This window comes from Dermochelys coriacea, chromosome 4, assembly GCF_009764565.3.
Source record: "Dermochelys coriacea isolate rDerCor1 chromosome 4, rDerCor1.pri.v4, whole genome shotgun sequence".
Classification (NCBI taxonomy): domain Eukaryota; kingdom Metazoa; phylum Chordata; order Testudines; family Dermochelyidae; genus Dermochelys; species Dermochelys coriacea.
Genome location: NC_050071.1, coordinates 15,217,709 through 15,243,385, shown reverse-complemented (window position 1 = coordinate 15,243,385; position 25,677 = coordinate 15,217,709). Strand labels below are relative to the sequence as shown.

The 25,677-nt window shown below is 41.9% G+C and overlaps 1 protein-coding gene across 1 annotated transcript in view; it reads right to left on the bottom strand.

Moving 5' to 3' along the window:
• Nucleotides 1–25,677, bottom strand: part of FRAS1 (Fraser extracellular matrix complex subunit 1) — a 302,180-nt gene that overhangs the window by 150,733 nt on the left and 125,770 nt on the right. The window contains 10 exon segments of the mRNA XM_038399497.2: nt 560–694; nt 3,290–3,433; nt 8,981–9,128; nt 10,945–10,983; nt 11,632–11,721; nt 17,025–17,216; nt 17,332–17,433; nt 17,882–17,965; nt 21,669–21,802; nt 25,453–25,612. Of these exon segments, the coding sequence (XP_038255425.1) occupies nt 560–694; nt 3,290–3,433; nt 8,981–9,128; nt 10,945–10,983; nt 11,632–11,721; nt 17,025–17,216; nt 17,332–17,433; nt 17,882–17,965; nt 21,669–21,802; nt 25,453–25,612 (1,228 nt within the window).

Sequence of the window (25,677 nt, the reverse complement as noted above, 5' to 3'; positions counted from 1 at the left end):
CACAAGAGACGTTGTGGGAAGGAGAAGTGTGAAAAGCAAGAAAATATCACCAAAGAGGAAAGGATGTTTGTGTGTGACTCTAGCTACCTGCCATATCCCATGTCGCTCTCTAATTCGCTCGAATAAACACCTCCATTGCAGCCTCCTGGGGAGGGCTGATTTCATTAGCTGTAGTTTAGCCTATGCTGGAAACAAAGTATACACCAAAGAATTAGATTCCAGTAAATGGCTATGGATTTTAGGTCAATGGTAAAAAATAGCATTTCTCTCACCCTGCCAGGAGCAAGAGACAATAACATTTCTCTGGGAGAGACTTCTGAATTGAAATAGGACTGATTCAATCACAGTGTTGAGAAGTAGGGGGTTCAGAAGCAGATGGTTAAAGAGTGCATTCTTCTCCCATTTGCCATCATCTTAACGTTACATAATTCTGTTATTTTGTGGCGTTACAGCACTGAAAACTTTTGTCCTCATGTTGGCAATGGATCTCTAAACACAGACTCTGCACTGTAGCTTAGACATGTGGCTGTTTTATCAGGCAGCCCTATTTGTAAGTTACCTGCACAATGGAGGTGATCCTGGAAGAATCCATCCCCACACAATGTCACACACTGCCCATACTTCATCAGCAGGGATCCCTGACATGAGGTACACTCAAACCCATTGGTGCAGGTGGAGCATGTCTCCAGGCAGGCTGCCCACACAAAACAAAGGGAAAAAGAGACAGCGTTACCTTAAAATGTCATTGTGCACCGATACTGATCTGTACATGGTCAGTCTGCAGGCTAAATTCAGGGACACATCCCTCTGCAGGAAAAGCATTTAAGACTAAGGATGATTGAAAAAAACTGGTTTCAGAGTAGCAGCTGTGTTAGTCTGTATTCGCAAAAAGAAAAGGAGTACTTGTGGCACCTTAGAGACTAACAAATTTATTTGAGCATAAGCTTTCGTGAGCTATAGCTCACTTCATCGGATGCATTTGGTGGAAAATACAGAGGGGAGATTGATATACACACACAGAGAACATGAAACAATGGGTTTATCATACACACTGTAAGGAGAGTGATCACTTAAGATGAGCCATCACCAGCAGCAGGGGGGGGAAAAGGAGGAAAACCTTTCATGGTGACAAGCAAGGTAGGCTATTTCCAGCAGTTAACAAGAACATCTGAGGAACAGTGGGGGGTGGGGTGGGGGGGAAAAATAACATGGGGAAATAGTTTTACTTTGTGTAATGACTCATCCATTCCCAGTCTCTATTCAAGCTTAAGTTAATTGTATCCAGTTTGCAAATTAATTCCAATTCAGCGGTCTCTGGTTGGAGTCTGTTTTTCAAGTTTTTTTGTTGAAGGATAGCCACCCTCAAGTCTGTAATCGAGTGACCGGAGAGATTGAAGTGTTCTCCAACTGGTTTTTGAATGTTATAATTCTTGACGTCTGATGTGTGTCCATTTATTCTTTTACATAGAGACTGTCCAGTTTGACCAATGTACATGGCAGAGCGGCATTGCTGGCACATGATGGCATAGATCACATTTGTAGATGCGCAGGTGAACGAGCCTCTGATAGTGTGGCTGATGTGATTAGGCCCTATGATGGTGTCCCCTGAATAGATATGTGGACAGAGTTGGCAACGGGCTTTGTTGAAAGGATAGGTTCCTGGGTTAGTGGTTCTGTTGTGTGGTTGCTGGTGAGTATTTGCTTCAGATTGGGGGGCTGTCTGTAAGCAAGGACTGGCCTGTCTCCCAAGATCTGTGAGAGTGATGGGTCGTCCTTCAGGATAGGTTGTAGATCCTTGATGATGCGTTGGAGAGGTTTTAGTTCGGGGCTGAAGGTGATGGCTAGTGGTGTTCTGTTATTTTCTTTGTTGGGCCTGTCCTGTAGTAGGTGACTTCTGGGTACTCTTCTGGCTTTGTCAATCTGTTTCTTCACTTCAGCAGGTGGGTATTGTAGTTGTAAGATCACTCTCCTTACAGTGTGTATGATAAAACTCATTGTTTCATGTTCTCTGTGTGTGTATATAAATCTCCCCTCTGTATTTTCCACCAAATGCATCTGATGAAGTGAGCTATAGCTCACGAAAGCTTATGCTCAAATAAATTTGTTAGTCTCTAAGGTGCCACAAGTACCCCTTTTCTTTTTGAAAAAAACTGGTTCCTTTTTTTGCAACCACACACCACACAACAGAACCACTAACCCAGGAATCTATCCTTGCAACAAAGCCCGTTGCCAACTCTGTCCACATATCTATTCAGGGGACACCATCATAGGGCCTAATCACATCAGCCACACTATCAGAGGCTCGTTCACCTGTGCATCTACCATTGTGATCTATGCCATCATGTGCCAGCAATGCCGCTCTGCCATGTACATTGGTCAAACTGGACAGTCTCTATGTAAAAGAATGAATGGACACAAATCAGACGTCAAGAATTATAACATTCAAAAACCAGTCGGAGAACACTTCAATCTATCCGGTCACTCAATTACAGACCTGAGGGTGGCTATCCTTCAACAAAAAAACTTCAGAAACAGACTCCAACCAGAGACTGCCAAATTGGAATTAATTTGCAAACTGGATACAATTAACTTAGGCTTGAATAGAGACTGGGAATGGATGAGTCATTACACAAAGTAAAACTATTTCCCCATGTTATTTTTCCCCCCCACCCCACCCCCCACTGTTCCTCAGATGTTCTTGTTAACTGCTGGAAATAGCCTACCTTGCTTGTCACCATGAAAGGTTTTCCTCCTTTTCCCGCCCTGCTGCTGGTGATGGCTCATCTTAAGTGATCACTCTCCTTACAGTGTGTATGATAAAACCCATTGTTTCATGTTCTCTGTATGTGTATATCAATCTCCCCTCTGTATTTTCCACCAAATGCATCCGATGAAGTGAGCTATAGCTCACGAAAGCTTATGCTCAAATAAATTTGTTAGTCTCTAAGGTGCCACAAGTACTCCTTTTCTTTTTGAAAAAAAACTGGTTCCTTTTTTGCTGAAATTTTTTGACATTCTATATTTTCCAACAAGCTCTAGTTTAGACCAGCTGAAATCAATAGGACATAAAGAGATGTTTCGATGCTTTCCTGAATCCAGGACTGAAAGACTAACCTTACTGATATCCGATTTGGTGTTGTGTTTCCACATCCATAAGAGATAACAAGGAGGAAGGTTTTCATACAATAACAGTCCATTACTGGGAGGCAATGTGAATAAGCAGCCCTCCAGGACTAAAGCACCAGCCTGGAGGAAATCCAGTCAGGTGAGATCGGAACATAGGCTATACCTAAGCAAACCCCAGCATCCCGATAGAATCCAGAATCACAGCTCCCCACACAGCGTCCATTCTGGAGCCTCTTGGTTGCATCGCGGCAGACGTCACAGTGGTCAAAGGACCGAGAGCAGGTCAAGCAGTCTGAGTGGCATTGCACTAGCATGAAGAACAAAAAAAGAAAGAAGCTGTCAGCACTGTGTGCCTTCTGTCAAGAAGGCTGGAAATAACACATATGCTATAGTCAAAGCAAAACTCAGTGCATGGCATCTCTGCTAATGGCTTAAGGCATTATCTCATAAATTGCCTGCAATCAATTAAATGCTGCATTTTATTGGACTGGATAAGTAAGCATTGCATTTAATTCAAGTTCTCCAGCCTGGTGTTAAACAGTCCATTCACAATCCATGTTGTCTCTTTCCATTGATATTCTTATACCATCAGGAATTTATGGCCCACAACAATTGGAACTTGAGTTATCTCAGGCCAAATCCCGTAACAAAGTCAATGGGAGTTTGGCCAAGCCAGGGGTTGGAGCAGAGGTTGCAGGCTTAGTGACACAGAGAGATCACCTGACGGGACAGGGTTACAACAAGATATTTCCCTACAGCAGGTGTTTCTCAGACTACAAGGCTGGCCTCCATGTAGTGGCCAAGGGACCAAATATTTTTTCTTTATTGCTGTATCATTTTTGCTCAAATAAACAGAGAATGGGCTGCCCTGTCCCTATGCACGTGTAGCAGCGTCTCCACTGCTTGGCAATCACCTTACTGCTGAGAGAGGTAGGGCACAGTTTAGGCTCCATTCAGGAGCGAAGCTCTCTGCACTAATCCAAAGTGTTCCCTGAAACTAGAACCAGCTGCTGTCCTATGAGCAGGCCTCAGCTTAGAGAGAGCGACACAACGCACTGGGTAGGGGAGGGTGGGTTCCCCCCCCCAAGCGCATCTGTCAGAGAACAGTAATTTACACTGGCTTCACAAAAACATTTGGATGAGGGAAGCTCTTCTCCTGCTATAGTTTGTGGGAAGGTGGGGACAACGCTGTGGGAGAGTTTGGAGAACTCTGGGCTAAAGAGTTAAAATTTTGGAAGGTTTTACAGGATCATCAGCCTGGACCCTGCATTGCAAAACTCTCATTGCCTTTGTTGCAGCATGGAGAGACGTAGTGGGTGGGTCCGTGGAAAGGAGATTTCAAGGGGAACAGTGAGTATGCAGAACACAGGCTTGGCTCTATACAGCCCCAGGCAATGATCTCAGGAGATCGTATTTTCCAAAGAGCTCAGCATGCAGTTAGGCACCTAAATGAAGTTGGCAGAATTTCAAAAGCACTCAGCACTCAGTGAGAGATAAAAAGGCATCTTTTAAAAAGTGGAATCAAATCCTAGTGAGGTAAATAGAAAGGAGCATAAACACTGCTAAATTAAATGTAAAAATTTACTAAGAAAAGCCAAAAAAGAGTTTGAAGAACAGCTAGCCAAAAACTCAAAAGGTAAAAACAAAACGTTTAAGTAAAGTATATCAGAAGCAGGAACCTGCTAAACAACCATGGGGCCCCTGGATGATCGATACACAAAAGGAGCACTTAAAGACGATAAAATCATCGCAGAGAAACTAAATCAATTCTTTGCTTCAGTCTTCACCGCTGACGATGTTGGGGAGATTCCCAAACCTGATCTGTCTTTTGTAGGTGACAAATCTGAGGAACTGTCATGGATTGAAGTGTCATTAGAGGAGGTTTTGGATTAATTGAGAAACTTAGCAGTAACAAGTCACCGGGACCAGATGGCATTCACCCAAGAGTTCTGAAAGAACTCAGACGTGAAATTGTGGAACTATTAACTATGGTTTGTAACCTGTCTTTTAAATCAGCTACTGTACCCAATGACTGGAAGATAGCTGATGTAACGCCAATATTTAAGAAGGGCTCTAGAGGTGATCCTGGCAATTACAGACTGGTAAGTCCAACGTCAGTATCGGGCAAATTAGTTGAAACAATAGTAAAGAATAAAATTGTCAGACGCATAGAAGAACATAAATTGTTGCGCAAAAGTCAACATGGTTTCTGTAAAGGGAGGTCATGTCTTGCTAATCTATTAGAGTTCTTTGAGGGGGTCAACAAACATGTGGATAAGGGGATCCAGTGGACATAGTGTACTTAGATTTCCAGAAAGCCTTTGACAAGGTCCCTCACTAAAGGCTCTTACGTAAATTAAGTTGTCATGGGATAAGAGGGAAGATCCTTTCATGGATTGAGAACTGGTTAAAAGACAGGGAACGAAAGGTAGGAATAAATGGTAAATTTTCAGAATGGAGAGGGGTAACTAGTGGTGTTCCCCAAGGGTCAGTCCTAGGACCAATCCTATTCAACTTATTCATAAATGATCTGGAGAAAGCAGTAAACAGTGAGGTGGCAAAGTTTGCAGATGATACTAAACTGCTCAAGACAGTCAAGATCAAAGCAGATTGTGAAGAACTTCAAAAAGATCTCACAAAACTAAGCGATTGGGCAACAAAATGGCAAATGAAATTTAATATGGATAAATGTAAAGTAATGCACATTGGAAAAAATAACCCCAACTATACATACAAGATGATGGGGGCTAATTTAGCTACAACTAATCAGGAGAAAGATCTTGGAGTCATTGTGGATAGTTCTCTGAAGATGTCCAAGCAGTGTGCAGTGACCATCAAAAAAGCAAACGGTATGTTAGGAATCATTAAAAAAGGGATAGAGAATAAGACGGAGAATATCTTATTGCCCTTATATAAATCCATGGTACGCCCACATCTTAAATACTGTGTACAGGTGTGGTTCCCTCATCTCAAAAAAGATATACTGGCATTAGAAAAGGTTTAGAAAAGGGCAACAAAAACGATTAGGGGTTTGAAACAGGTCCCCTATGAGGAGAGATTAACGAGGCTAGGACTTTTCAGCTTGGAAAAGAGGAGACTAAGGGGGGATATGATAGAGGTCTATAAAATCATGACTAGTGTGGAGAAAGTGAATAAGGAAAAGTTATTTACTTGTTCCCATAATATAAGAACTAGGGGCCACCAAATGAAATTAATGGGTAACAGGTTTAAAACAAATACAAGGAAGTTTCTTTCAGCGCACACTCAACCTGTGGAAATCCTTGCCTGAGGTGGTTGTGAAGGCTAGGACTATAACAGGGTTTAAAAGAGAACTGGATAAATTCATGGAGGTTAAGTCCATTAATGTTTATTAGCCAGGATGGGTACAGAATGGTGTCCCTAGCCTCTGTTTGCCAGAGGGTGGAGATAGATGGCAGGAGAGAGATCACTAGATCATTATCTGTTTGGTTCACTCCCTTTGGGACACCTGGCATTGGCCACTGTCTGTAGACAGGATAGGGGGCTGGATGGACCCTTGGTCTGACTCAGTATGGCCTTTCTTATATTCACCCAGCAGCTCCTATTGATACGAATGAGAACTTCTGGTGCGGGAATATTTTAAAATCTGCCCCCCTCACTGAAGTGCCCTCATGCGAGCTGAGCTCTCTGGAAAATCCAGCCCAGAAAATATAGACATGTTAATACAATGCAATGTTTTCAAATCACAGACACACTTTCTCCCAAATCTGTTCCCATTAGCTTAGCATCTGAACTCCTCACAGTCTTTAATTAATTTATCCCCACAACACCCCTGCAAGGGAGGGCTGCGCTATTATTCCCATTGTACAGATGGGGAATTGAGTCAGAGAGAGACTAAGGCTAAACATTTTTAAAGCCCCTAAATGACTTAGGCACTTAGAAGCCTAAGTCTCACTGGAAGTCAATGGGACTGAATAGCTGTCACTTTTGAAAATGGGACTTTAGGGATAACATTTTCAAAAGCCACTGAGTAGTTTGCCCAAGTTTACACGGGAAGTCTGTGATAAAGCAGAAAATTGAACTTGGGTCTCCCAGACTAATCCCCTCCCACTTTCTCTTTTCTTATGCCTGAAGAGCTCCCCTTCAGTAGCTTGCGAGATGTCTCTACGTTTAGGTGGCCTGTCCCAAAGGCTTTGCCTTTTGGATTTACAAACGCTTTTTTTTTTTTTGGCCATTCAACAAATAAGCTTTAAATATTTATCTGACAAGCACTCTGAGCCACTTCTGCAATGACAGCATAATTAAACTGCAAAGCTGTTTTCTTTTTCTTGTGACGAATTGGAGCTCTCTGAATGACCAAAGCCCGTTGAGTGCAACAAGAGCGGCTGCCAATATGGAAAATTAGGAATCTGCAGCTAAAACCGACCAACTATGAAACGGAAACGAAGGGGAAATGACAACCTCCTGTGGGAAAAATAATTTATATGAAACATTGCTCCATAGCCAAAGCTATTCGAATGTTTCCAGATAATTATTACCTGGCTCTAATTCGACCCCCAGGTGAACTGGAAGTGGTATTACAGTATAAGAGAGCACATTTTTTTTTAAAGGAAATTAATCATACACCCATAAACTTCACAGAACCTTGTTATAATTGAGAGAGCGAGAGCGAGAGGGTTTTACAGAGATCCCCTGGGTTGGCTATCAGCATAATAGTTCAACCAAGGGTGGCATCTGAGGTCTCTACCAAGAGCCAGTTGCCCACTGGTCATCGTAATCACTGAGAAATGTCTGTATGGATAATATTAAGGAATTATGTATACATACTGAACATTATGTTCTGAAGGTCTTGGCAATAAGGAAGATCACCAGGAGGTGACATACTTCGGAGATGTTCCTTTCGAGCAGGAGGTGACTGACACTTATCTCCCTGTCCAGCAATTGGTGTATTGTCCACCTATTTTCACATTGAGCCAGGGGCGCATTGTGAGATTGCGAAATCGTCAAGAGAGGAAATCCACAGGGAGAAACAAACAGCAAGGGGTGCCCTATTTCCGAATAAAAACAAAGGATTGGCCTGGCATATCTTGAAGCATAGAGAGAGACATGGAATCCTTCGCTGGGGAGGCAAACCGAAAGCACACGTCTCATGAAAGAGTCAACCTGGCTGTAACGCGCTGCAAGGATTTCGGAAAGAAATACTCCACTAGACATTAGAATATCTTGTTCATTACATCCAGGCTCTGAAATGCGTATTATGATTTTGTTTTATATGTAATCATCTTTCTAATATTTCTACTTGCTATTGATTCTCTATGTTTGTTAAATAAAACGATATTTGATTTCACGACTAACCTCGTTCAGTGCTGTGGGTTAGTGGCGGGTCGATGGAGGTGGAACTGATTAGCTGGGGTGTACTATTGTTCTGAAGCAACAAATCTGTGAATATTGCAAGTGTCCACAGGACCAGCAGCTGGACATTGCAGGCTGACGCTCAGAGGCTGGTATGTGCCAATGTGTCGCTAACCTGGGCAGCGACAGCAAGGCCTGCAAGGCCTAGAGGGCAGTGCTCGGATTGGCTGTAGTGATGGAGTTGGGGAGCTGGCTCATGGCAGGCACAGACTTCCTTATGCTAAGGGCCAGTGGTAGTGAGGTGCCTCACAACCCTGGGTACCCCTGAGACGCAACACAAACCCTCTTTAGGCTCCTGAAAAACCAGTGCCTCACTGGGGAGCATTCGTAAAAGAATTTCATTTCCTGGCCTCAGTTATGAGGGGCCGGCTTACAAAGATTTATATCCCTATAATATGACAGGGGTCAGAATCCAGCCTGTACAGAACTACAAATGTCAGCAGAAGCTGCCTCGCACAAATACCTGACTGGCACTGCGAGCAGCAGTCTCCCTCCACCTTTACTGCCAGGCTGCCCAACGGGCAGGACGGACAAGAGCGTTGATAGCAGATCACTTTGGCGTCCCGGCATTCACATTCCTTGCACAGGTCTTCTTTCCATTTCTCTCCGTTCTGCATAAGACAATATTCAACGTCTTATGTGAGGGCTCTGTTCTCTTTGCAGTGATGCTGAGTTCAGCAGTGGGGCTGAATCCAGATCCTGCGGTGTGTGATGAACAGTTACAGGTCTAGCGGCCAGCTAGAATTTTGCATAATGAGCCATGATACTAATCAAAGGAGAGCCTCTGCTTTGTGACCTACAGCAATCCCCAAATAAAGCAGAGAATCTAATAGAGTGATAACCATTATCAGCCATATTCTAACAACAACAACAACACAGGAACAGCCAATTGCCATACCTGTGCTCCATCTTGTCTAGTAGCCCTGTCCATTCCTGTCTTCTAGATACTTCAAAGGAAGTACAAGAATCTCTATAATGGACAAATAAGCTGCCGAAGGGGGAAGTTGGTTTTTTTTTCTGAATCACCATCAGTTATCTCTGGGCTTATGACATGAAAAATAAGGGTTTGTGTCCCATATAATTTTTATCAGGTCTGATGTAACTGTAGATGCTTTCATTATTCCTATAGACATCTAAGCCTTTTTATAATCCTGTTAAGATCTTCCCCTCAAGTATACACTGCAGCAATGACCTCCACAGTTTAACTTGGCATTGTGAAGAAGTACTTTTTTTTTTATCAGTTTTTAACGTATTGCCTTTATTGACTGTTTCCTTGTTCTCATATTAAGGTATGAGAGAGTAAATAGGACCAACTGTTTCACATCTTCAAGACCATTCACACACCTCTATCAAGTCCCCTCTTATGTCTCTCTCTCCTCTCAGAATGATGCCCTGGTCTTTCCCAAGTGGTAAGAGAGTTAATTTATTAACACTGAATTCTGTTTGCCATTGTGCTGTGCATTCACCTATCTCTATCTTCTCTAAGACTTGACCAACATAAATAATTGTGTGTCATCTGCAAATTTTGCCATCTCATTATTTTATCCCTTTCCCCAGTTGATTAATAAATATATTAAACAACACTGTGCCAAGTACAGAACCTTGGGGGTCCTCCACTGTTAATCTTCTGCCATGGCAAAAACTGACCATTTATAGCAGTTGCTTGTTTTCTATCTTTTAGCTTGTCTCTAGTCTATGACAGCACTTTGCTTCTCACTTTCTTTACTGAGTGTCTTAAAAGCCTCTTGGGTGGGACTTTATCACAGGCCTTTTTGAAAGTCTAAATAAGTTTTTGTCTCCTCTTTTTCCTTTAACAACAGTTCTGTTGACACACTTGGGGAATTCTGGAAGACTGAAAGGGCACGATTTGCCTTGACAAAAGCCAGTCTTTAGGATGGTGCAGCACACTGCCCCTTCTGCACCCAGCTAGTTTTGCCGGTGAGGGCAGGGGACAGCAAGAGCCATTGTCCCAATGACTTCCTGTCCCACTTGGGTACATCTACATTGCTCACTGACTCAAGCCTCCCAGCCTGGGTCGACAGAGTTGGGCTAGCGGGGTAGTTCTCTAAAAATAGCTGTGCCTATCTAAAGTCTCGGGATGGGGGTGGGCTTCAGAGCCTGAGCTGAAACTTGAAAGCACTGTCTACACAGCTATTTTCAGAGTGCTAGTACAAGTCTCGCTAGCCCAAGTCTGTCAACCCGGGCTGGGAGGCTCTCTGCCATGGGCTGTCTAGACGTATCCTTTGTGACTCTGAGGCTGCTAACAGGGAGCAGTACCTACACTCATTGACTGTAATTGTGCTTGACCCCCATAAGGGAGGGGGTAAAAGCATGGGGGAGGCTCAGCCTGGTTCTTAGATGGCCTTTTATCATGGATTTCTCTATTAAAAAGGATAATGCATGAGCTGAAATATGTAATATACTCACCTTGATGTGTTTTACTCCATTCACATCAGGTAGTGAGATCTACAGACAAAATGAGATAGGGTCCTGTTTAGAAAACACCCGAATCCTCTACTTCCTGCATCTCTTAAAAGTATTCTGTTAAGAGCTATTAATTTCTACGTAAGTAGTGGTTAGCGTCATTACTCATTTGTCACAATAATGAAAGGTCTCCTATTGTACTTCATCAAAAGAAATTGCATAGTCAATTTGAGAAGAAAAGCTGATAACAAATATCCCTGAATAACAGACTCCTGTTGCAGTATAAACAGTAACCAATGGGGAACATTTTCAGAAAGCTGCACTGAGCTTCAGTTGTGCAGCTCCCATGGACTGAAATGAAAATCAAACATCTTAAACCCCAGGAGATGCACTGAAAACTTAAGGGTATGTATATAAAACATTAAACAGGAATGATTGATTCAATTTGCTCTGCTTTCCTCTATGTAATAAAAAGAGCCTTAGGAGACTTATGTGGTGCAGAAAATTATAAACTAGCAGATTTTATAAAATGCAAAAACCCTCTGGGTAAGTAATATTAACGGATTATTCTTTTGTAAGACTCAGCAAATAATGTTCTTTCCAGACTTTGAGGAGATATGCTTGTGAGGGTTTGGAGAAGTGAAAGTCTAACACGCTCTGTTATGTGTTCCAAATTACCAGGATACTCACATCTTTGGTATGTTCCTTGTACACACAGTAACTACCCCTTGAAATACATTCAGGACAGCACTTCCCCTCCAAATGAATTAATTCTTCACCCTGCAGAGAGAGAGAGAGAGGTTGCCGCAATACACATGAAATTAGCATTTCCAAGCAATACTGAGGAATGCAGAAGCAGAATGGTTATCACACTGGAATTCAATCTTCAACATCCAATTGCATCTTATCTTCCCTACATCCTACTTCATCTCTGTATGTACATTTTGAAAAGCGTGTTCAAAATAACATTGTGGTTGCAGAACAAACCCCAGAAAAGTTCAGGGAATTCACTGATAAAGCAACTGTATCATCCTTAACTCTTGCCGCTGTAAAAGAAGCCCCCAAACCAAATCAAACCATTAAAAATATATAGAAATTGGAATGTCATTTTTCACTCTGAATTCCTTGGATTTTACTTGAAAACTTTCACAACCTTAAAATACAGCTCTCTCTCTTCATTTTCTATGTTCCATTTTTCCCTTAAAGAAAAGACTAAAAATTTAAAAAATGTTCATGGTAAATTTTAAAACATACATTATATTGATCTAAATTCTATTCTTGATTACAACTGTAACAGAGATATTGTGATTACACCAGTGTAACTGAGATCATAATTTTTCCATAAGAAATGGAAATAGGGCCTTCCATCTGCTCCAAGTCCGTTGTGTATGAATGGAAGTGAAATACTTATGGGAGAGAAAGGATGGTCTTATGTTTAAAGAACCTGGATTAGATTTAGGAGAGCTAGGTTCAATTCCTGTCTCTGCCTTTGATTCTCTCGGCCGGATTCTCACTTACATTAAGACCTCTTGACACTGCTCAAGTGATATAAAGGGGCCTACAAATGGATGTACATATACAAATTAAATCAAAATAGGTTATTTTAATTCCATACATAGACTTGCACCAAAATAATAAAAGATGAACTAACAATCAATTTAGCTATTTCAGTGCAAGTTAGTTCGTGGACCAGCCCCAGGGTTAGATTTTCAAACGAACACAGCATTGGACTAATTCTGCTGCCCGGGAAGTCAATGGTAAATGCTGACTACTTTTGTAAATCACACCCTTTAATCCCTCTCTAAAATTTGGGATAGTATTTACCTACCTCCTAGGGGAGTTGTGCAGATTATTCATTAATATGTATGAAGTGCTCAGATTAATAGTGGGGAATATTAATAGATGAATAGTGCTTTTGGATATAGTCAAACCCTGTTTACAGTGAAGTGGAACAGTTTTCTCATACTGTTTCTAAGCACCAGAATTCTAGCTACAGGGTGTGATTCACTCTCCGCAGGAGTGAGTGGGATTCTTTTCAATGACTTAAACGGGATTTGTATCAAGCTCTTAATGAACTTCCAGTCATTGGGGAATTGTTCTATATGTGCAGAACCCTCTTTTCAAATTCTGTTATTGAACTGTTAATATATACATAAATACACATACATACACAGGAAAACCCCAGGTAACAAAAACTCCCCATGAATGGAAAAGCTGGCTACATCCCCGGGTTCACTGCAGTCTTCATTGTGCTCAGGATTTGCTGCTCTTGAGTGAAGTGACAGTGAAACACTCCTGGCCACCTACGCTGCAGGGGGAGGTTACACCTCAGCTTCCTAAGTCTGAAGTAGAGTGAAGAGAAAACTGGTGAATTCCCACAATCAAATGAACTGTTGTTGGATTCAAAGGTTTCCATATATCCGCCAGGATTGCTGGATAACCAGCCATTGCTCAATCACTAGTATTTTCACAATATTAAAACAGAGGTAAGGGGCAAGAGGCAAGCATAGACTTAGACGGTGGCTGAGATTTTCAAAGCCAACAGGAGGATATTGCCCACGACTCCCATTAACTTCAACGGAAGCATGCGGCTACGTCCCATGGCTGGCTCATAGAAGTCAACCGTTCGACGAGCCAGCTGGTGTTAATTGATGTAGCTCTATTATTTACAGCAGCTTAGGGTGCATCCGTAAAGAATATTTGTTCATAGAATCACGATGGTATATTTTACAGTGTTCCACTTAGGAAAACATAGCATGCCAGTTTGGCTACATATACACTAGTACAGTCACGTTACCAATGACAGATTATGCCAGAATGGCCAATGTGGGCCCAATACTTTGAAAGGGCCACCAACTGTAGTGAGTTGAAGCACTATGATTTCAGTCAATCGGGGAGACATTTCACTTTAATCCATCGCTGAGCATTCCTACAAGCGTCTAGATATTTAAACCATTCTTGAAAAACTCCATGGTGTATGGTAAGAACCCATGTCACTAGTATGTACTGGGAACTTTCTTACCTCAAACACTCACAGACACTTATACAAAGGATGAGGGGGAAAAATGTGTATGGGACATGATTCTCCTTGCCAAAAAAGGCAACCCTGGCCTGCCAAGACTCAGAAGTGGGAGGCACTATGCGAGATAACTATGTCACTTGCACTCTTGTTTAAGAGGCTTTACCCATTACATTCAACATTAAGAACGTGGAAAGGGAGTAAGGGGGGGTGTCAGACTGAGGAAAATAAAATGTTTTTACACACACCTTTAGATTTTTAAGATTTCACTGGTGCTCAAAAGTAACTAGAACAACCTGCAAGGAAAGGAGAAAAGCTGTGCAATACAATGATCTAATTTTGCTCCTTATCTTCAGAACATTAGGACCAATCCTAAGACCTGCTGATAGCATGTTAGTCACGCAACATCTTGCAAGATCTGGCCCATTGTTCCCTTTGTGACGGGACTGTTTAGAGAGTCTCCAAAGTGGGATGATGTGGAAACCGGAACCTCATTCTTAGGCATGGCTCAGTCTCATCTTCAGCCACCCATGATCTGTACTCTTCAGAAACGTCCCTGAAAGCTGTCTCTACAGCACTTCATGAAAGGGACAGTGGGAACTAGCATGATGGGTTATGAGATGTTTCTGATGGCTAAAGTGGTTTTGGTTGAGCAAATCCACTTCAGCAACCACCCTATACACTCCACACCTACCAGACAATTTCCAGCAGCCCCTTTGAAGACTACAACTCACAGCTCACCTGAGGGCCCCTCAGAGTCACCACAGTCATATTCCTTCTGCAATTACTGGGCAGGTTTTGTTTGAAAGGGTTTTAAAATTAAGCCCTAGCTCTAGTCCAATCAGATGCTGCTATGCTAGGTTGAACTACCTAGGATTCATGTTTAAATCTGTGACCTCATTACAATTTAGACAAGGATATGTGACCAGAAAATTAATTTTCCCTTAATGAAGGGCTAAACCCCACAGACTCCTTGCTTCAATTAAGCTCTGATTTACTGAGGCAGGCAAAAAAATCTCAGATTTTGCCAGCAAAGCCACAAGAGAAGAAGAGGAAAAAATGACACCCTACCCGCTTTAAGATTCTTTTATGAGACTTTTCATATTGTCCTTGGAATAAATTAATGCATGTCTTGTACTACTGAGCTGGAATTCTATCACAAATGATCCAAGACAGCTGCTTCACCTTTTTGGGAAGTCTTATAGGATGCAAGTCCTCAAGCAAAACATTTTTTTTAATTTTCTATCCATTAGGATCAAAATTGTTCTCCAATATGCAAAAAACACTTTTCCTGTCTTTTCCAATGCCCACACTTCATTGATTTCAATATTACTTATTTTGATGCCTGACTTGGGACACCCAGGTTTGAAGAGGTTTTTCACAGAACCTAATTCTGCCAAGATTAGCATGCTCTTAATGCCCATTGAATTCAATGAGTGTTAATGGCACTCAGCACCACTCAGGATCTGTCTCTAACACAAGCAATTTTTTCTCCATAAGAAAGGGAAAGGATCCAATTTGTCAGTAGAAATTAGATCTGCTACTTTATATATTTGTTTATGAGTCCACATTTTTATTATCTGTCTGTAGAGTGATCATAAATGTTGGCTGGTCCAATCTGGGGCGGAATATTAAGTATGATGAACCTGTATTGGTGAGCGTCTTCAGTTGTACTATAATACAAGTTTTTCTCTCATGGGTACTAGTAAGAGTTCAAAACATGGAAATGTCTGCAATGCACCAAATGGAGCTGCTAAATCATTTTCAATGTTGAGCCATGATGGTATGTCATCATTAGTGTAAGCGTTTCATTTTATAGCTGTGTGCATGTGGAAAGCTAAGTAAAAGAGATACAAACCCAGAAGACCTATTCCCAGTTTACCCCTTGATCTTGTCCTGTTTATATGAAAAGCTTGACTTTCCATCCAACTAAATTCAGTAGTAGTTTAGGTAGTTTTATTTAAGCATTTTAAGGTAACAAGGCAGCATTCCCTTTGACAATAAAGTTTGGGTCCAATATTCCTCTTTGTAATGTCAGTAAGAATGAATCAAGAGAGGGAAATACAAAGCATTTTTAATATTTAAAGAGATAATGTTACATGAGTTAGCACATAACTTTATTACTAGATACATGATCTCTGCTTTTGCTGGAATGAAAGTGTGTTTGCACTGCGTCAGAATCCAACTTTCTGATACAGCTATTAAATTAGGACTTACTCCAATCCACCTTATATCCATGCATATACTCAGATTTTGGGCTAGACCGTGGGCACAGCCTTGATCCGGGTATTAAATAAATTTTATCATCCTAGGAGTGTTCTTGCCAAGTATTGTGAGCTAGAGATATGCCTGAACGCCACAATTCCTTCCCTGCATTACTCTGGCCCAGTTGGAATGAAGCAGATATTAGCCCACTGGTTAGCACTGACACTAATAGTGAAAGAAAGAAGTTTTATCTAGTGGAGGAAAGTTGATCCAAAAACCTTTTCTTTATATACAGCAAATAGATAGGGCTCATCAAAACCTACCAAAACCATTTCTGCATCCATTATCAGGGCAATTATAATATGAACTATTATCTGAGCTTGAAGTAAGAGGTAAATATTTTTATGGTGTTGTCCATCACAAATCTCCTTCTCATAAACCCTGACTGCTCTCTGTCTGAAAATAGGTAGGGGGTCACTAAGTCTAGTGGCTAATACCTTAGCTAAGATCTTGCTAAGAGCTTGCTTTCTAGGCCTAGCAAAGATCAAGGGCAAAATTCTTCACAGTTTTTGACCGAACTGGCTGCCTCTGGTCTATGGTTTCTGCACCAAATTCAGCACACGCTCTCCTGAAGTCATTTCTTACCAGTTAGGTAGTGACAGTGCTGGAGACAATCAAAAAGTAAGGTAGCCACCAATTCACCCAGGCATGCTGCTTGCACAACACAAGACAGCTAAACCTCCTGCCTGCCTTGCACATACAAATTGACCATCACTTCCATTCCTTATCTCCAGTTAAGTGCTTTGGAGGCAAGTGATGGAATCACAGTCAAATTCTTAAAGAAGAAACCTTTTCTTACCAAGGCGCACTCCACTTTGGCACACTCTCCGTTCTGACAAGTGACTTGTCCTTCATCACACGTGCAAAATTCACAGCGGGTACCATTCCACATCTCATTATGATACCTGATGATGCCTTCATAGAAGCAGCTTCCTTTGGAAGAAACGCACTCCTCGCAACATTTCCCAGGACGCTGCACTTTGTTCTGATCCTAGCAAACATCAATACTCAGTAAGTGCTAACCTTTCAAGCCCTCCTGCAGCCCTTTATGAAAGAGGCGAGTGAGACACGCAGCCTGATTGCGAGGCCATGCGCTCCTGCATTACCTTCTCACAGGTACGTGGGGAACAGTCCTGTTTAAGACACTTTGCTTCCCCTCTGTCACATACACAGGTAGTGCAGGAATTTTTCTTCCACTGCTCACCATGCTGTCCAGAAAGAAGATAGATAAATACATATATAAATAAAAAATAAAGCAGTACCCATCACCACATTCTCTCCTGGAGTATGTATTTCCCCGTGAGTTCCTTATATGTACATGTATCAAAGTACAGAGATTTTTTTAAAAATCAGTGCATATTGCTTCAAGTGCATAGAAACAGTGCATATTGCTTCATGATCAGGATATAAAAAGGGATGATGTGTGAACAGTAAATACCTTATCTAATTTATCCCGTCAAACTGGCTGCAGCTTGCCAGCAAATTCCTTTATCTTTCTAATCCCTTTCAACTCTTAGCTTCCCAGGAAATGAAAAAAAACAGCCATTCTACCAAGTTATTAATGCTGGCAGAAAGTCAGATGTTAGGGAGGGGAAAAATAGAGATGTGCCAGAATTCACGTCAGGTTGGTTTTTGGTGTGGTTCATCAAAGGTTACCTCATACACTTTTCCAGATATGGAACAGGGTTTTGGAACACACTCTGGGCAACATTTTCCAGGAGACACAACCATAGCTTCATCCTAAAGATTAAAAAACAGAAAACTTTATTTAAAAAAAGAGAGATGAGCAGAACAACAGTTTGAAAATTAAATATGCAGCCCAGCAGCCTATACCTGTAACTCCTGCAAAAGATGCTTATATCTATGTGATAACCACCAGCCACCTAAGCCATGAATTAGGGTAAGAATTTTGGGGTCAGCTTTGCATTCTACTGTAAAAGTAGAAGGGCAAACACCAAGACACTCCATCTTATTCTTTGGGCCTCTTGAGACAGACAATGGTGGAAACATTAAAGAGAAGCAGTATGGTCTACAGGATTAGGCACAAGACTAGAAATTAGGAGAGATCTAGATTCTAGACCTGGTTCTGCCACTGATTCACTTTGTGGCCTTGGATGAGTCACTTAACTTCTCTGCCTCAGAGGCTGTCTACACATAAACTGGCACCAGTTTAGTTAAGTTAGTGCAGTACAACCCTCTTCAGTCTAAGAGTGGCTTATTTTGATTTAGTTTAAACTTGTTGCTAATTGACCTAAGCAAAAATGAAATAAGCCTGCTGGTTTTAACCAGTAAGACTATTCATACAGCTTTTTACAACGGCTTAACTGAATCAGTCTAAGGCCTGGTCTGCACTAGAAAATTAAGTCGGCTTAACTGTATCAGTCAGGGGTATGAAAAATCCACACCCGAGCAACATAGTTAAGCCAACCTAACCCACAGCATATTCAGCGCTAGATCGATGGAAGAATTATTCCATCAACCCAGCTACTGCCTCTAGGGGAGATGGCTTACCTATGCTGTGGGGAGAACCCCTCCCATTAGCGCAGGTAGCATCTACACAGAAGTGCTACAACAGTGTAGCTGCAGCATTTTAAATGCAGACATACCCTAAAAATCACATTTAGTTAAAACTTGCACAATTCTGCATGTTGATCAACCCTCAGTATCCCACCAGTGAAGTGGGAACAATAATATTTACACCAGTATCTACCTTCTGCCGCATAGGGATCTAGTGAAGATTAATTAGTTAATATACATAAGGTGCTCCAAACATGAAAAGTCCTATAGAAATGCGAAATATTATTATGTCAGCTCCTGCTTCAAGAGATAGCATGTAAATCACAAGCTTCCAAAGGGAGAACAAAGATGACTTTCATAGAATCACAGTACTGGAAGGGACCTCGAGAGGTCATCTAGTCCAGTCCCCTCACTCGTGACAGGACTAAATATTATCTAGACCATCCCTGACAGGTGTTTGTCTAACCTGCTTTTAAAAATCTCCAGTGACAGAGATTCCGTAACTTCCCTAGGCAATTTATTCCAGTGCTTCACCACCCTGACAGTTAGGAAGTTTTTCCTAATGTCCAACCTCCAAGGGACGGGCAGGAGAGCCAGAAACCTCCTGGGAAAGTTCATGGTGGTAATTCATAGATTTTGCCAGATAAAGTCTAACAAATGACCCTTTCTCTGACTTGGGTTTTGGGGACTGCCTCTTGTTCCCTGGAGACAAGCAAGCGAAGTGAGCTTTGAAACTGCCAGCCACTCTTTTCATGTTCCACCAGAAGCTGCCTGCTCAGGCCTAGGGAACTTTTACTTGCAGGGCAAAAGGATCCTGTGCCACCACATTTTTCTTCTTCTCTCCTGGCTCTTTGGTGGTACTCACTGTACAGAGCAAGGAGAGCTAAACAAACCCTTGGATTACACACACTGACCATACCTTTTCCCCACACGTCGTCCCACTGGAAGAAAGGAGTGAAGTACCACTTCAGGTGAGTGTGAGTGGCGGGATCTAGCCCTAAAAGAGCTTTGAAGAAAACACTGACAAAAATGGCAGAAGCTTCCTAAGTTCCCTCTTTGCAGTGAGGCAGAGGAAAGACTAGAGAGAAGGGACAGAGCACAGCTATCTAAAGGATAGCTTTCCCTGGCTTGCCATTCTGCCTGACGTAGCATATGAGAGAAGCTACCCGTTCCCGTGCGCTGTTGGAAGCCTGGACCGGGCAATACAGGTATAAATACACAAGCACAGAGCACTGAAAAAATTATAGTTATAGTGAGCAGAATGGGATTCTTGCCATGACTGCTAATGCGCTTTCCATTAGGGCACCTTGTTAGGAAATCTATGGAACATTATCAGTATTAGCTAAGGGGGATTTTTGGTACATTAACTTGGATGCTTCTAGCTGATTAGTCTCAGACACGTCATGGCAACCACATTCTCGTTCCAGTTTCTATTAATTATGTTTTAAAGACTAACTGATTAAACATTAGTGCAATCAATCAAGGGATAACTTAAGTACATTTAAGAGGAAAAATTCTAAACATTTAGAAATTTTGCTTTAATTTGCTCTAACGAACACCACTTAATCTCGTAATATTAATTACACATCTCAGCATGAAGCATGAAGCAATTAGTATTCAGAGAAACAGCTGGGCTTTTTTCAAACAGGAACCAGTGTTAATTACATGAACACCTGGTCCCCTAACACATAGGTGGGCGAGCATTAAAAGAAAAAGCTTTATGATGGGTGCTTTATTTTCCCAGTTCTAAGGTGGGAACCTTCTTCACCACACACCAACGGAGACAAAATTCTGGATTTGCGACTGGAATGCGCTTGACGGGGAAACAAAAATCAGGAAAACTATAGCATCTTGAGAACTACAGTAAAGCAGAACAATGTGAACTCCCTGGAAACTGGTTTCTTATTCTGCAGATGAATGGGGTTGCACATGAGCACCATTGGGAATGGAGGGATAGCTCAGTGGTTAAACCCAGGGTTGTGAGATCAATCCTTGAGGGTGCCATTTAGGGATCTGGGGCAAAAAGTGAGGATTGGTCCTGCTTTGAGCAGGGGGTTGGGCTAGATGACTTCCTAAATTCCCTTCCAACCCTGATATTCTACGATTCTAAATCCAACCAGATCCCTTGCTCTTTTTTTGGCATTCTTGCCTGTCGTCCACCAAAGATAAAATGTATCAAATGATTTTACAATATATAAAGTACTAAGTATGCTTTTGATTTCCTAGATTACCCAGCATACTGGAATTCTTTTAGTTAACGTTCGTACAGTGCTTTGAATGTGAAAATCATTGTGTACGTGCTCAGGAATACTGACTGTCATTTTAAGCAAAGAACTGGGAGCCAAAAGTGCTCAGATTCTTTAATTTGGGCTAAATTACTGACCCGCTGGGTGAAGCTGAGCAAGTTATCTTCCTAGCATTGCTGGCTCCCAGGCTTTTGCTGTAATCAGTAGACAACATGGTCACCTTTTGGGAGTAATATTGTAAAGCTGGCTGAAACTTTTAGTTTGAAACATTTTCAACTAAGTTTTGGGTAGGTTCTTGTCAACAACAACAAAAAATCGGCAGGTTTCAACAAAAGCTCAAAAAACTTTTGAAGAAGCATTTAAATAAAACTCCTTTGCTTTTTTCAAAATTGTTCACAGAATCAAAAAATATTTCCTGACCAGCTCTACAGAATTCTCTGGATTACAAAACCAAAAGCACAGCTGGTGTTTATAATAGATTAGTCTGTAAATAAATGGACATGGCTGGAGGTTTGGGGGACTTTTATTTTTTTGTGAAGGTACATTTCTCTTTTCTGAATCATGTTTCCTTCAGTAATAACTATTAGCCTGCCAGTAAATATGTTCTTTTGAGAAATGCAGATTCCCAGGGAAAGGAAAAGCTAATAAATTGCACAGACCATTTACAGGACAGTTCTTACCTGGCTGCACAACACTGGCTGACATTCGGCTGTGAAGCATTGAGCTGCCCCATTCCTGCAGACACATTTGGAGCACTGGCTGAGGTGCCACTCCTCGCCATCCCGAAACATTTGGCCGTCAAAGGAGCAGGACTCTAAGAGACAATTAAGACCATCACAGGAGTGAAGTTCTGGAACAGCCTTCCAAGGGGAACAGTGGGGGCAAAAAACCTAACTGGCTTCAAGACGGAGCTTGATAAGTTTATGGAGGGGATGGTATGATGAGAATGCCTACAATGGCATGTAGCCGATCTGCGACTGCTAGCAGTAAATAACTCCAAAGGCCAGTGATGGGGCAGTAGATAGGGAGGGCTCTGAGTTACTACAGAGAATTCTTTCCCAGGTGTCTTGCTGGGTGGGTCTTGCCCACATGCTCAGGGTCTAACTGATTGCCATATTTAGGTTCAGGAAGAAATTTTCCCCAAAGTCAGATTGGCAGAGAAGTGTTCGCCTTCCTCTGCAGCATGGGGCATGGGTCACTTGCAGGTTGAAACTAGTGTAAATGGTGAATTCTGTGCAACTTGAAGTCTTTAAAGCATGATTTGAGGACTTCAGTAACTCAGCCAGTGGTTAGGGGTCTATTACAGGAGTCGGTGGGTAAGATTCTGTGGCCTACAATGTGCAGGAAGGTCAGGCTAGATAATCATGATGGTCCTTTTTGGCCTTAACATTTACGAGTCTGAGAGTCATTCTGTGTTTCCATTTTCATGTTTTCTTTAATTCCCTCTCCTCATGCAACTCTTTTAATCTCAGATCCATCCCCTACACTCTAGGAACTTCTGCCCCCTGGAAGGCCCAGAGGTAGCATCAGACCATGACTTTCCTTACTAACTCCATTTGGCTGCACAGCGTTCACCTGTACACATTTTTCCTGGTTTCTCACATTCTATCAGCACAATTTCACATGTGCAATGACTTTATGGACATTCACAATCATATAAAAAAGACTGCAGATGTATGACCCATCTACTGATTAGCATCTGCAAGGAAGAACTTTAGAAGAGCCATCTCCATGAAGCTGACCCAGAATAATTGCAATATTAAAAAAAACCACTGCACCAATTCATTGTCCTGTATGAAATTATTATTTATTATCTATTTGTTTCTGGTAGTATCCATGATGTATGAGATGCTTTACAAACACAAAAGAAAGCATGATCCTTGCCCCAGTAAACTGCTGGTCTCAGTCTAGTTACCAGTGGACAAATGACCTAATTGATGTTGACAGCTTCAGCAGAGAGGCCAAGGATTAGTAAGAGTCCAAAGTTACGTCTCAGATTTAAACCAATGAAAGCAGAAGAGATATCTCAGTACTGAAGAAATGCATCAACCATGATACTTCCTCCTGAAACTGTCCTGATGTGCTTTGAGATCTACTTCTGGGTTCTGACATCTGTATATGAGGTTACAAACTACAGGTGGTACCTATATTCACAGTAAAGTAAATTCAGGATAGATTCATAGAGTTTAAAGCCAGAAAGGAACCAGTAGATCATGTAATCTGACCTCCTGAATATCGAAAGCCATTAAATTCACCATGTTACCTCTACATTAAGCCCAATAATGTGTGTCTGACTAAAGCCTATCTTCCAGAAAGGTAAACAGTCTTGACTCTAAGACAAAAAGAGATGGAGAATCCCCCACTTCCCCTGGTAGTTTGTTCCACTGGTTAATCACTGTCACTGTTAAAAATTTGTATCTTATTTCTAATTTGAATTTGTCTGTCTTTATATTTCAGCCATTGCTTCTTGTTTTGTCTTTATTTTCTCAACTGCAGAGCCCTTGAGTACCCATCACTTTCTCCACATGAAGGTACTTACAACCTGTATTCAAGTCACTTCTCAATCTTCTTGTTGATAAGATAAACAGATTGATACCTTTAAGTCTCTCGCTGTAAGGCATTTTCTCCAACCTTCGAATCATTTTTGTGGCTCTTTTCTGCAACCTCCCCAATTTTTTAATATCCTTTTTAAAATGTTGACACCAGAACTGGATGCAGTATTCCAGTAGCGTATACAGAGGTAAAACCACCTCTCTATTCCTACTCACTACTCTCGTTCATACGAGAGGATCGCATTAGCCCTTGAATCATAGTATCACGCTGAGAGCTCATGTTGAGTTGTTTGTCCACTATGACCCCTAAATCCTTTCTCAGAGTCACTGCCTTCTAGAATATAGTCTATTCGATACACATGGCCTGCATTCTTTGTTTCTAGATGTATAACCTAGCATTCAGATGTATTGAAACTCATTTTGTCTGAAAGGACCCAGTTTACCAAGTGATCCAGAGCACCCCTCTATGAATGTCCTGTCCTCACCATGACTTATCACTCCACCAATCTTTTAGGATCTGCACATTTTATCAGCAGTGATTCTAAATTTACATCCATATCACTGATAAAAATGTTCAATCCTGGAAAAACCTCTCTAGAAACACCTCATTTGATGAGGATTCCCATTAATAACCAGTTTTTGACATCTGTTACTTAGCCAGTTCTTAATCTATCCAAGCTGTTCTTTAGTGCTAATGTACAGAACTAATTTTTTACAGAGATATGCAGCCAGAGCCATCCCTTGTGTAGGGCAAATTGGGGCGACCACTCTGGGCCCCACATTTTGCGGGGCCCTGCAGGCCGGTACGATTGGCTAATGCGGTCGGTCCCAGAAGAGACAAATCCATCACTTCCGCCCTAGGCCCCTCTGCTCTGGAGGGCCCCGCACGCGGTGAGATTGGCCAGCATGGTCAGTCCCGGAAGAAATGAATCCATCACTTCCACCTCGGGCCCTGCACCCCCTAGGGACGGCCCTGCATGCAGCACTAAGTCAATATGCCTTACAAAACTTGAAGGTTACTGCATAACATACTTAATGAACCAAACTTGTAATCTCATGAAAAACTGAAGTCAGGTTTGTTTGAATAGTGTGGACACTGCCATGAAGATGTGCTGTACAGCCTAGGGCCACTGATATTTTACTCATGCCATTTCTACCTTTTTACTAGTCCAACTGTTGAGTCTGTTCAGCCTGCATGTCACAGCTGATATCATGCGGCTAAGATATTGCAAACAATCTGACTCGTGCTAGTTTCAGCCCTGGTGTAAGCAGTTGCAAGTCTGCTGAATTCAAGTAGAGTCTAAGAGGTTCCCCTCTCTTAAGGAGGGGTGAATTTAGTCTGTAGGCCCTAAAGGATGGATAAAGTACACAGCTTCAAAAGTAAGTATAAAAATCTGAAGCATCTGTGGATTTAAGTGAAGATTTTTGAATTATTTTTGTGCATGTGGTTTAAATAAGACTGTGTGTGTCTCAAAACGCAAAAGGCCTGATTTATCGGAGGGGGGAAAAAAAATCAATAATTTCACCAGCCTTTAAGAGATTTTGCCTTTAGGTTAAAGCTGAGATTTCAAAGGTACCTATGGGAGTTGGATGCCCAATTCCCATTTAATTTTAATGGGATCTGCACCTCCAAATCCCTTATGCAGCTTTGGAAATGTCAGCCTTTATCTACAAGAGCCAAAATGAGCAGCATGAAAAGAGAATTCGGAGAAGTTCTATACCCCGGTGTGTGTCTGGGCAGGGTACTGTGGAGCAAACGGATTCAAAGCAAAGGGGAAAAATACTCTTCATTGATTTGAGGACTGAAGTGATGGTCTCACCTAATCATTAAGACAACGTGCAGAGCAGCAATGTCAACCCCACTCCTTGGGGCCAAATTCAATGTGTGGGGCGCCCCTTTCAAAATACTCACCACCAGTGCCCACGCATTTGGGACAGCACTCTCCTTGAGCGATGTACTCCAGCTCCCCCCTGCCACAAGAAAGGGGTGGGCAGGACTTGGGGGGGCAGCTAGCCTTCCCATTGGCACAGGAGCACACTGTGCATGCAGAGCTTGCCCACTCCGTGCCATGCTGCAATGGAAAAACAACACAGGAAATGTGTAAACTACTTTAATAGCCAACGAGACTGGAAATAA